We start from the raw sequence: 12,820 nt of genomic DNA on the forward strand, positions 1-12,820 counted from the left end.
TTTTTTCGGGGTGACGCAGAGATTTTTGGGGAAATATCCGAGAATTCGGGGATAGTGCAAGCCCTGCTTAATTTATAATCAGGAAAACCGAAATACTAAACCAAATGAGAAGGAAAAGCTCCGACTTTGCGGTTGACGCAATAAAGAATTGCCGCAAAATTAATTTAAAGTCGACAGAACGCCACCACCTGCGGCGTGCCGGCGTTCTTCCGACTCTTCGGCAGCGGTCGACCGGGCCTCTCGTCGGCGGCGTTCGGTCGATCCGCCGGCACGGCGCCGGGGTCTAGTTTCCATGATGGCATTGGTTTTTTACTGCTATTAAATAAAAAAACAAGTTTTTTCAACTGAAAGTAAGGAGCAACATTAAAACTTAAAATGAGCAGAAATCATTAAGCATGTGAGGGGGTTTGCTCAATAGTCAATACCTCGTTCTTCACGCTAAAGTTCGAATTTTGTTCGAATCACAAATACCTGATTCACAAAGGCCGTTTAATTAAAATAGATGGCTCTTTTGAAAGTACTAAAAAAAACTTAGTGTAAAGAGCAAGGTATTGGCTAGGGGGAAAACCCTGCATATACGTAATAATTTCTGTTCGTTTTAAATCTTAATGTTGCTCCTTTTTTTCAGCTGAAAAAACTTTTTTTTATTTAATTTCTGATCGTTTTTTAAATAATGCTGGGAAATCCGGTACCCCCTTCATAGAAAAGTCCCTTTCTCCAAGGAAATATCCTTTATGCAAAGATCCTCCCATGTTTCATTAAGATTCTATGACTTTTAGGGGTATTTCCCACCTTTTCCGAAAATGAGGCAATTTTTTTCAGGCTCGTAACTTTTGATGGGTTCGACTGAATTTGATGAAACTTATATCTTTAAAATCAGCATAAAAATCCAATTCTTTTGATGTATCTACTGGTATCAAAATTCCGTTTGCTAGAGTTTCGGTTACTATTGAGCCGGGTCGTTCCTTACTCACGGTTCGTTACCACGAACTGTTTGATTGTTTATCGACTGAGCTGCTGAAATCGGTGCCCGAAAAAAGCTACGCTTTTCGTGCCCTTTAGTTCTGATCTTCTGTGTTTTAATATAGATGTTTTCTTCTCTTTGAAAAGCTTGGAAAAAATTTGAAAATTATTTTCTGTTCGATTTTAATTATTTTATCGGTTTATGAGAGGGTATTCGTATTTTTTTTTCGGTTATTCTGCTTAAAGATTCACAATTTGAATTTCTATTTATATTTTGGAAATAATTTTGCATTGAATTTTGATAGTGATTTTACTAAAGAATATTGGGTGGATCGGGTGGGGGAAGGGCATTCGAGTAAATGAGTTGAAAATCTGCATTGTTTTTTTCCTTCTATAGGGCTGAAGCGATCCTGACCCTCGTCCTGTTACGACCTTGAATATATACGAGTATTGATCAACCATTTTTTAAAGAATTTTATTGTATTATATTTTTTGAACTGCTTGTTTATTTAAATAAATAAATTTTGAGCTTATTTACTAAAGTGAGTTCTGATTTACTATGGGAAAAATAAATGGAACCACAAGAGTTAATGCAACTAGATTTGTTTCTGTTTGAGCCTCCTAGGCTCTGAAACTTTAATTGAGGTATCTTCACGGCGTGAGATTTTAAGCAGATCAAAATAAAAAAGGAATATGTAGCACTAGGACGCTGTACAAGCACATTATTCTTTGAATACTTATCAACTTTGACAAGCTCCCTTTACACTCCCCTCCCCCAAATCAATATTTAGAATAGACTTGATATATCCGTCCATTATTCCTTCAAGGTTTCATCTGGGTCCCTTAAGAAGTTACTTTACCCTTAACTGCACTTGAGATATTGCGGATATGACCTTGACAATCAGCATGAATATATTAGCTTCTCAACATTCCCTGAAGATTCGAGCTTTATACCCTTATTCTTTATTGAGAGATGCACCCTTTTGACAATTTGAATTCAATTTTTTTTAAATTCACTTTTTCCAGGGATCCTGAGCCTAAATTATCTAAATTATTCATTAATCACAAATAGGTTTTAGTAGAAAAGCTCAAAGGGGTTATTTTTATAATCCCTACTTCCATGTGCACCAAGGTTTAGCGTTGCTTTTTACTTAAACAGGGGGGTGGGGGGGGGGTGTAGAACTTTCAGTTTTCTTTTTGAACACCCGGAAATATCAAGGAGGAAAATGGGGGGTATTATGCCTGGTTTTTTTTTTTAGGGGGATTTTCTTTGGGGGAATTTTCTATGAGGGGAATTTTCCTCCCACAGAAAATCTACGGGGGAGAGTTTTCTGGGGGGGGGGGTTTAAGGGGGATGGTGAACATCTAGCATCATTGAAAAGGCAATGAAACCGGTCAAAACAAGATCTTGTTTTTTTTTGGTGTATTGGCAACAATTTGTTATTGGTGATTGAAAATCCAAACGCTACTTAATATAAACTTTTTGGTAGAAGCATATGATAGTCAGTGATCCAAGGCTCGCTATCGTTCAAAAAAAGGGAAGGGGTGGCTCATATCAGCTGCAGTTGGTTTGAGGGTGGATTCCAGGGTAATCGGGGGCGCTTACAACGAATATCGGGGTGCACACGTTCGCACGCGTGTAGAACCCGTGTAGTCATTTTAGCCTATAAAGTCAAATTTAGCCTATAACGACGTCATACCGCTCTTGATTCTTTTTTACAAGGTGAAATAAATTGAAAACTTTATAAACTTGACATATCACGAATTCTAAGAACAAGTACTTTCACTTGTTATTTTTAGTTTTTCCTTACAGCTTTTATTTCTTTAGTTATCCCTATTTAATTTTGAAAACACGGTTTTTTTTAATATACTTTTTCTTAGTTTTTTCGGTTTTGTTGAAATTTTTGTCTGCATAAGTGTATTTTCTTATGCTTTATTTGAATTCTGCTCGTCATTATGAGTCAAGCTTTGCGCCTTTTTTCCAAAGAATATTAATTCTTGAGCAACTATTTATTTTTTTTAAATAGCGTCATAGCTTTTGGAAATTAGCCTACAATGACCATTTTATTTTTTTAGCTGTTAAAAAAATGAAAACGAATCAAACTGCACATCATTCGAACTGTCCGAATGTCCTTTACATGTTGTTAAGAAAAACAAAGTCGAGACTTGAGTCTGCACGACTGTATACGCGATTGAACAAGAAAATCGCCCTCCCCCCAAAAGAAAATTTTCTGAATAGTGGCGTTTTACTCTAAATATTTTCAACACAACCTGTAATTTTTATTTCACCAAACGATAGATCGCTCTTTTTTTAATCAATTAATTTATTTACATTCTATACAACTAATACTTTTAACCAGGATAAAAAAACAGATGCATCGTTATGCGATCGCATGCGCGAATTTGGTTTCCACAGCAATAAAAAAAAAGCGGAGCATCTTACATATCGGGTTTTAGTTAGCCATACTTACTTAGCCGTTAGCCAAGTACTTAGCCATAAAAGGCTAATTTCTCATTTATAGGCTAAAATCGTCAAGTTCTACATTAGTGCGAGCATGTGCACCCCGATATTCGTTTTAAGCACCTTGGATTACCCCGGCATCCATATGTGGTAAAGCTTTCTAATTTAGTTAATTATTAATTGAGTAAAAATATATAAGACGCAAATACAAAGTTTAGAAATACCACTTTTTATTAAGATAAGGAATATATCCTGCCCAGTTTATGCTTAACGGGAAATTGAGAAATACCACTTCTTAGCTATTGTGTCGGTTGGTTAAAGGAAGGTGTGGTTGATAAAAATGTATAAAAGATACATTTTATTAGAAGGGGGAGACGGATATTAACTTTATGCCGGACTGACCTCTATCCCGTTTTTTTAGAAATACCTTAGAATCTTGTCGAATCATTGTAAGTGTCTAAGTATCTTAGTATATATTATTGTAGTTTCTGAGACTTGTGGTCTACTTAGGACAGCCAGTCCCAGTAGAAAGTATATATCTGTTATTATTATATGTTAAATGAATAAAAGTAATGTATTTTAGACAACCTCTCTACAATCTACCTTTAGCCCCTCGAATATACCCAGCTGGTACGCCTCATTAGTTCGGTCATAGCCTAAGGCACGCTACCAAAGTTTAATTACCTTAGGGCCAGAGTTTATCTCCCCTATAAAGAGAGAATAAAGGCATCTACAACAACATCACCCAAATACCATAAAATACACTTTACAACAACTGGTGGCAGCGAAGGGATGATGTGATATACGGAGGGATGATGATAACCATTATGCTCAGAATAGACCCAGAATGACCCAATCGTAACTTAGCTCTGCTGCCCACTCTCTGCAAGTCAAACAGCGCAAAGTTGTTTGTTTTATTAAAATTTATTAAATGAAGTGACGGTTAATAATTGATAAACATGGTTAACAAACAGAAACTAAATAGTTACACAAAATCAAACAATGGAAATGACATAATATGGGTTTAATAAATATGATTATAAATAGTATAGGGTAAATCTAAGATAAGTGTCAGATAGTAAGTATGTAAATCAAGACACTTGATTATGCTAATCACAAATATTCAAAAATTCTGTTAATCAGCTAGTACAGCTGAGGTATTCTTAGCTAGTAGATATTCCCATCACGCAGCCTGACTGCTCTGGGTAATCACAGACTTGTAGGACGGCGTTGAACCATAAACCGCTTGGACAAAGCTAGAAAAAAGTAACTAGGTCAAAAGTAAGACAGAACAATCCTTTATTCAATGGACCACTTTAAGAGGTATATTATTTGCTACTTTCTTTTCAAACCTCATGTGATATCTAGTTGCAGTTCAGACAATGATTGTTAGTAAAAATTATCTTGTTTGGAGTTCTAGGGGTAAGGATAAAATCAGAAATATAAAGGCTGGGATTTTTTCTTGATTTTCAGATCAGAAATATGATGGAATATTTTCAAATATTATTTACAATCAAAAACTAACTTTTCATTGGCTTGTATCTAAGAAACCAATTTATTAGTTGCAAAATACGCATGGGCTCACCACGTTTGTTTGTATAATTTTAAAGTATACCAGACTCTTTTGGTAAAGTATTAATGGACGCCCCGATATTTCCCCGATTTTGTTGCATTACTCTTTTAAATACCAGCATTTGCTGATAAAATCTAGAATTTGATAGACATCAAGCTCTTACTATATTTGCACAATATTTGCGAACACATGAGAGTTCAGATAGAAGTGAAATTTTGGCCTAAATTTATTCCAAGTCCCCAACTTCGTCTCACAAGAGATGAAAGGGCCTAAAAGGGTGTTTTTTTCGTATTCATTATCCCATAGCAGAAAAGAAACTCTAATGGATGATAAGTTTAAGTGAAAAGTTTTTCTTTTTTTAAAGACAGATTTCTATGAAAACATAGCTTTTTGAAAGTTTCCACAACTTTTTGGAGTTTTTGAAGGTTTAAATTGCAACTTGAATCTTTTTTATTGGCATTGGGGTCGAGGTAAAGACTTTGTATAGACAGTTTAGCTTTTCAAATAAAAGAAACCTAATTAACTTATATTATTTGACAGATTAAGAGATTAGATTGTCAGATTTAGGCAGATTTTGAGATTTTGACAGATTAGATTGTCATGGGCTGTGATGTAACACCGGCCACTCCTGGCCAGTGAAAAAATTCTGATGAAAAAACTCTGATAGATGGTAAGTTTAAGTGAAAAGTCTTTCTTTTTTAAAAGACAGATTTCTATGAAAACACAGCTTTTTGAAAGCTTCCACAACTTTTTAGAGTTTGAAGGTTTGAATTGCAACTTAAATCTTTTTTATTGGCATTGGGGTCGAGGTAAAGACTTTGTATAGACAGTTTAGTTTTTCAAATAAAAGAAACCTAATTGACATATACTATTTGACAGATTTAGATATTAGATTATCAGAATTAAACAGACTTAGAGATTTTTACAGATTAGATTGTCACGGGCTGACTATAGTGCCCAGTCCTTTTTCTTGATAACCACGATTTGGAAGTATCTATGATCAAATACAAAATAAATAAACTCAGGGACTGTTATCTTATTATATTTGATACCTGAAGAATAAGTGCCAATTAAAGGTATTTGAAAGGGCTCTTTTTTGCATTATAGTTTTACTTGTTTACCAAACATAAGTTGAACAAACCTACATAACTAGAACAATGTTGCGTACACGTTAATTCAATCTACATGTATATATAAACATAGATAACTTGAAGGTAACATACAAAACTTGAACAGACAAAAGTCTATCCTCTAAATTTTCCTTTTATCTTGATGTAGTTTTGTTATTATTGTCAAGAACAATATCAGAGACTTCACTAGTGAAAAGCTCCTATGTAAGAGGAAGGGGGGTCTGGGGTGCAATGGATTTTTGGTTGTTTTATTGACTCCCTCACCAACCGAGGGGAAGATTTTTCTGTAAGCAAGGGTGAAAACTACAGCTCTTCATAACACGATTTTACAGAATCAGTTTTTTTCTACTAGCTTAAACCATTATGATGGGTGCTTATTTGTGAGCTCTTTATCATTGACTATTACCAATTTATCAAGGGAAATACTTACATGAAGTACTGGAGTTCCCTTAAGACACTTGTAAAACATGGTACAGTCAGATTCATGGGGAATGTGGACTGTATATGGACCATCTTCTTCAGGACATCTTTCCTGTTGAGAAAGTTGAGAAGTGGTAGCCACTAGTGTGGTGGTTGACTTGGATATTTTTTCGACTGAAAAGGATGGATTTTCTCTTTGGTCTTGAGCTATAGCAAACTCTTCAAGAGTGGATTCTGCTGATGCCTCTGTCGTAGTTGATCTGTTTTGATTATTCCCGCATGCTAAAATAAAGAATAAAATGTATTATCAAAATTGAATAGATGTTTATATATTTCATGATGCTTTAGCTAAAATCCTGACAACAAATTTTACTGACTAAGTAACTGATAGCAAGTGTCAAATACTTTGAACTGGCATAATTTATCGTACTTACTATTGCACGAAACCCGATGAAAGTATGTTTAATTTGTTCAAATTTGTGGTTCAAAATGTATTTTTACTCTGTTTTACACAAAAACCGGTGATGTTGCGTTAATGTATGAGTAGGAAAACGTCTGCTCAAAAGTTTTCGTTGATAATCGCTTTTAATAACTAACTTTGAAATTATTTATGTTATAGGTAACTAGAAACTATTTCGTATATTTAGAATCAATATAAATAGTAGATGTTGCTGTTGCAGATATTGTAATTGAAACTCCTTTTTATTAGAATTTCAGTTTCTATTGAAAATATTCGCTCTTTATTTATATTTTTTGTACTATAAACTGTTTGATTTTCTCTTTCTTTGAAAAATCTGTTATTCTTTGAAACTCTTTCCTTGGTAACATTGTTCTTAAAAGTAATTGGGTTATGTTTAATTTTCTTTTTGAAAAATAAAGTGCAAAATGATACTTCAAACAACTAAAATTGGCTAGTATAAAATACTTCTGCTAAAAGAGCAGATATTGCTATTTGTTCTAAAATAATGGAAATTCCAATGAATGAGTGAATTTTTATGCAAAACAAAATGTAAATTACCACAGAAAATCATCTTTTTTGCCACCCACTCAAACTCTTAAGAAAGGTTAGATTTGCGATCTTACCTCCGATAACATAGTCTGGAAAATTGCACACATTTAGATTATCGTCGAAGACAAGACCAGGAGGACATTTGTGCACTGTTGCCAAACCATTAGAGCACTGGATGAATTGTGTGCAATTTCCAGGATAGGAGTAATAAACAGATTCATTATCATCTACACTTGGACATGTAATCTCAATACATATGGACTTGGAAGATTTAGCAGTTGCTGCCAAAACGATGGAAGCTAAAAATATTATTTTCATACTCTGCAAGAAAAAAAGTACGTTACCGTTCTATACTAAAAATAAGCATTTTCTTAGTATACACACATATATATATATATATATATATATATATATATATATATATATATATATATATATATATATATATATATATATATATATATATATATATATATATATATATATATATATATATATATATATATATATATATATATATATATATATATATATATATATATATATATATACATAATATGGAAATTACAAAATATAAAATAAATGACAAAACACGGATAAACCTCTTGACTATGTACCTAGGCTTCGAAGTTTTGACATTGGTTTTACCAGCTAAATGGTGAAATCTTTGTGAAATTCATTCCGTTGTTCTGACTACCTCTCTTTGCTCTAACTGACATTTTCAAAAAAATTTGCATTTATAGTTCTTTTATGGAATGATTTTTACTTTTTCTTTTCGTTCTGTATCATGTTTGCCATAATATTATAATAGTGCTGCCTAGATGACTCTATAATAAAAATAACGAAAATGCCACCTTTCTATACTTTTTCCTTCAGACTGCTTGACACTGAAACAGCATCGGGTTCTATATGTGGTACATTTCTACAGCTGTTTAGCGTTTCAACATATTGAACAACAGTAAATAAAGCAAAGAAAAAACAGAGCAAAGAATACTCCATACGACGTTCCTTTTTACCCGTATTTTGTTACAGGTATTTGTGGTAGTCCTATTTATTATCATTTTTTTATGATCATAATATTTATTGTTTAACAATACTACTATTACTACTAACAACTCACCGCAGCAACAAACCTCCTGAGGCCAACACAGCTACGCACGCTGCTTCTCCATCCCAATCTATTTAAAGCCTCCCTTTTTACACCCTCCTAGGAAGTTCCCATTTCCTTTAAATCTTTCTTTATGATGTCCTCCCACTCCAGATGAGGACGACTTGTAATCCGTAGGCAGTTTCTCTGGATAATATGTAGCAAATCTTCATCCGCTTTTCCAAGCACCCATGCTTCAGAGCCATATTCTTGGTTTGTGGACTTATCTTCCTATTCTCCGAAACTTTTTTTTAACTGTGAAAAAAACACCCTGAGCCTTGGCTATTCTACTTTTAACATCTTCACTGCTCCCACCGTCTTTACTAAGATTACTTTCGAGGAAAGTGAAGCTGCCCACCTGATTAATCTTTTCGTTGCCCAATGTCACCTTTTCATCTTCACTTATTCCTAGCTTAAGTGACTTAGTCTTCTTAACATTAATTTTCAAACCCTTTTTGCAACCTGAACTCGCAAAACCTCTAAAAGTTTATTAATTTCATCTAGGATGTTTAAATCATCAGCATTATCTAAGTCATCAGCGTTCTATACTAAATATATATATATATATATATATATATATATATATATATATATATATATATATATATATATATATATATATATATATATATATATATATATATATATATTCCGAATCAGTCAGCCGAATACCCAGAATAATCCGTAGGTAATTTCTCTGGAAATCACCTAGTAAATCTTCATCTGCTTTTCGGAGCGCCCATTCTTAAGAGCCATATTTGACCACTGTCATCATTGTAGCTCCTAATATTCTAATCTTGGTTTGCAAATTTATCTTGCTATTCTTCCAAGTTTTTCAACTGTGAAAATACATCCCGAGCGTTGGCTATTCTACTTTTAACATTTTCACTGCTCCCACCGTTTTTACTAAAAATACTACCAAGGTAAGTGAAGCTGTCCACTTGATCAATATTTTCGTTACCCAACGTCACCTTTTAATCTTCATTATTCCTAGCCTTAGTGACTTCGTCTTACTAACATTAATTTTCAAACCTATTCTAGCACCCTCAACTCGCAAAAACTCTGAAAGTTCATTCATTTTGCTCAAACTTCCATCTAGGATGCTTAAATCATCAGCATAATCTAAGTCCAGGATAACTTTTCCTCCCCATTTGATTCCGTGGTTTCCCATTGCCTTTCCTGTGCTCCTTAAAACAAAGTCTATCAAAATGATTCATATAAAGGGGGATAAAACACAACTCTGCTTAAGTTCTGATTTACCAAAAAACCAACTACTAACCTCATTTCCTACCTTAACCGCAGCAGTGTTATAATTGTGCATAGCACTAATCACTTTAATGTATTTGACTGGTATACCATTCAAGGATAATACTTTTGCTAAAACTCTTCTATCAACAGAATCGAACGCTTGCTTATGATCTATAAACTGAGGACCAAAGTTGTTTGACAACTCAGGCACTACTCAATTATTAACCTAAGTGTGAAAATTTAGTCGACATATCCCCTACCCTTCCTAAGACAACACTGTTCTTCTCTTAAAACTTTGTCTGCAGCATCTCTCAGTCTAAAAAGTATCACATTATTAAGAAATTTGCTACTTACAGAGACCAGACTAATGCCTCGATAATTATTACACTCACTGTTATCACCTTTCTTATACATTGGTTTAGTTAAGGTTTTTCTAGAACTGTTAGGTACTTCTTTTTTTCAAAAGTCATATTCATAATCTTCAGTAAATTATTTCTTACCTCAGAGCCACCATATTTAAAACACTCATTTACCACATTATCAGCACCTGGAGCCTTATTATTTTTGATCCTTTTAGTACTGTCGCTAATTCTTCCTCACAAAAAAAATCTTCCTTCAGATCCAAGGTATCAAAAACTTTTTCATTTTCCGCTACATCTTTTCCTGCAACTCTATCTCGGTTTAGCCCATTCTCAAAATGTTTTACCCATCTCTCTTTTACTCTTTCCTTATCACTAATCGTGGCTCCGTCCCTGTCTTTAGCTGGGACAAGTCCGGAGACATCAATGAAAACTTTTGTTCCTCCTATATCAAATTCTTATGACAAAAAAATAAAGTTTTGATGAAAACATATTGATTTTGATATATATGGATGACTAGTGAGGCTGTATCAATATATGAAAATTTGTTGCTAAAAAGAACCCCTGAAATTCATTGAGGCGAGACCAAGGCAAATAAAAAGGGGGCTAACTAGTGTTTAGTGGAAAGATCATTAAAAGAAACAAAAGAAGATGAATTATTAACTTTTCCGCTTGAAAAATTTTGCTGTTTCGAATAGTTGCAGCTTGTCAGTCTGTTTCCTCTGTTCATCCATCAAACAATTTTATTCATTTAATGTTTGTTACTTTCCTATACTTTTTGTTGTTGTTTGAAACTTTTAAAAACCATTAATAAACAGTTTCATGCTAAAAACTTCAAACAAAATAGATGGAAACAGTTTGAAATTGTTTTCTCTATTACATTTCAAGCTTGTCTCATAAAAGAGTAGGTAGGGCTTCCCTGTTGAAGGAGTTCAGATGTCAGCCTGTTGCCTCCAATTACGATGACCGTCAGCCTTTCCATTGAATACACTATAGCATTAAGGAGATAATGTCTCGCTATGGTACTAAAATAAAACAGTAATTTCGGTTAAAGATCAAACCTTGAGATAAACAGAAATTGTGTTTAATGAGAGAGCTGCCACCACTGGTCCTACTGTTAAAGTATCCCTTTGGCCTGACTGAAAATTGGACCTATTTTTCCCAGTTATTGCTAGTTCTACATATCAATTTCTTGAACAACTGAATAAAGGTATATAAATGAATAGTTTTTTCTGTAAAGGACATGTAGTATTTTTTGTTTGTTTAAGAAATGAGGTAAACAGAAGTGATAATCTAGCTCATGCAGTGATTGTTTTGTACTTCTTTTGTCATCATTATTGCTTTTACATGGACAATTTTTTCATTTAGTTTTCTCTTCGTTTGTTACACCTTTTTCGGCTTTCCAATTCTTTTAAAAAACCTTAAATTATATTAGTTTATAAAATGAATTATAAACAAAAAAACTGCAAAACAAAAGAAGTCAGAAATAGTTTTCTTTCTTACACTTCAAGCTAGTCCCTGAAACTGGAGGAAGTGTTTAGCTTAAGTCTTCAAGTTAGATAGACGGAATTTGGATCAATGATAAGAAGCAATTACTCCAAACTGATCAAAAATCATTTTTTTAGGGATTGTCTAAATCGTCCGATTTTTAACTAAGGTCAAATTTTTTGTTTTTGAAATGTAATTATTAGAATGTAAACTGTCCTGTTTTAATTGGTTTGACTTCCCTTTAGATAAATGCAGTTAGAATTTCAATAAAGATAGTCTTACAAAAATAATAATTGCAGGAAAAAAATTATGGTAGATCAATGAATAATTATTGCTTAAAGACTAACAAGTTTAATCACGCCACTGGTTAATTCAAACAATTTTCAATTGTGAATCCCTATTAAATATGTTCAACATTTTTAACATACTTAATGTCATGATTTCACAGTATCATAATCATATAGAATGTCATACTTACACTTTTTTTTATAGCAATTATCAGTGTATTATTGATTACTGGCAAACGTCTTGAAAATTGAGACATATATAGGGTTTGATCTTATCTGAATTTTTTTTTGCGCATTAAATAAAATATTGCAAATTTATCTTTTATCTAATACTCTATGATAGCATCGCAATGTGTTTTTTATTCCGGGATTTTTTGCGGATTATAATGTAAAGAAGACAATTATGAGGACACAGAAGATAACAAAACAAAGGTCGACACTGACTAAATCTTCTTTGCTGGTTTACGTTATTTTCTGTACTTAAAAAAAGTGTATTTTCTGTACTTCTCCTCAGCGGCTGATTTGTAATGCTGAATATGGTAAATAATACCAAATCAGGTCAGCGGAGCAGTGCTGCCTAAGTAAAGACCGATGAGCCTTCAATGTATAATGAAAAAAAATTTTCTTTTTATTCAAAACAAACAGTCGGTGGTAACAAACAGAAGGAGCGACTCTGCATAATAATAACCGAAACTAAAAAGCAAAATTTTGATAACGATAGATAAAATGATTTTT

At 33.2% G+C, this 12,820-nt stretch overlaps 1 protein-coding gene across 1 annotated transcript; it reads right to left on the reverse strand.

The window, feature by feature from the left end:
* Positions 1-4,433: 4,433 nt before the first annotated feature.
* LOC148949908 (peritrophin-1-like) lies at positions 4,434-12,357 on the reverse strand. The gene is made up of 4 exons (XM_089091362.1): positions 12,277-12,357; positions 7,631-7,877; positions 6,558-6,829; positions 4,434-4,680 (listed from the first exon to the last, which is right to left on the reverse strand). The coding sequence occupies exons 1-4, from the start codon at positions 12,340-12,342 to the stop codon at positions 4,588-4,590; spliced, it is 678 nt and encodes a 225-aa protein (XP_088947488.1). The 5' UTR covers positions 12,343-12,357; the 3' UTR covers positions 4,434-4,587.
* Positions 12,358-12,820: the final 463 nt, after the last annotated feature.

Source organism: Artemia sp. Qi Xiang Cuo, chromosome 7, assembly GCF_049724085.1.
Source record: "Artemia sp. Qi Xiang Cuo chromosome 7, ASM4972408v1, whole genome shotgun sequence".
In the NCBI taxonomy this organism is placed as follows: Eukaryota; Metazoa; Arthropoda; class Branchiopoda; order Anostraca; family Artemiidae; genus Artemia; species Artemia sp. Qi Xiang Cuo.

What these genes read in the sequence shown, in the direction of transcription:
- LOC148949908 (XM_089091362.1), bottom strand. Translation starts at nt 12,342, where the DNA reads ATGTCTCAATTTTCAAGACGTTTGCCAGTAATCAATAATACACTGATA. An exon ending in TAATTGCTATAAAAAAAAGT is followed by an intron (nt 7,878 to 12,276) that starts GTAAGTATGACA and finishes TTTTTCTTGCAG; the next exon opens with AGTATGAAAATAATATTTTT. An exon ending in TCCAGACTATGTTATCGGAG is followed by an intron (nt 6,830 to 7,630) that starts GTAAGATCGCAA and finishes TCTTTATTTTAG; the next exon opens with CATGCGGGAATAATCAAAAC.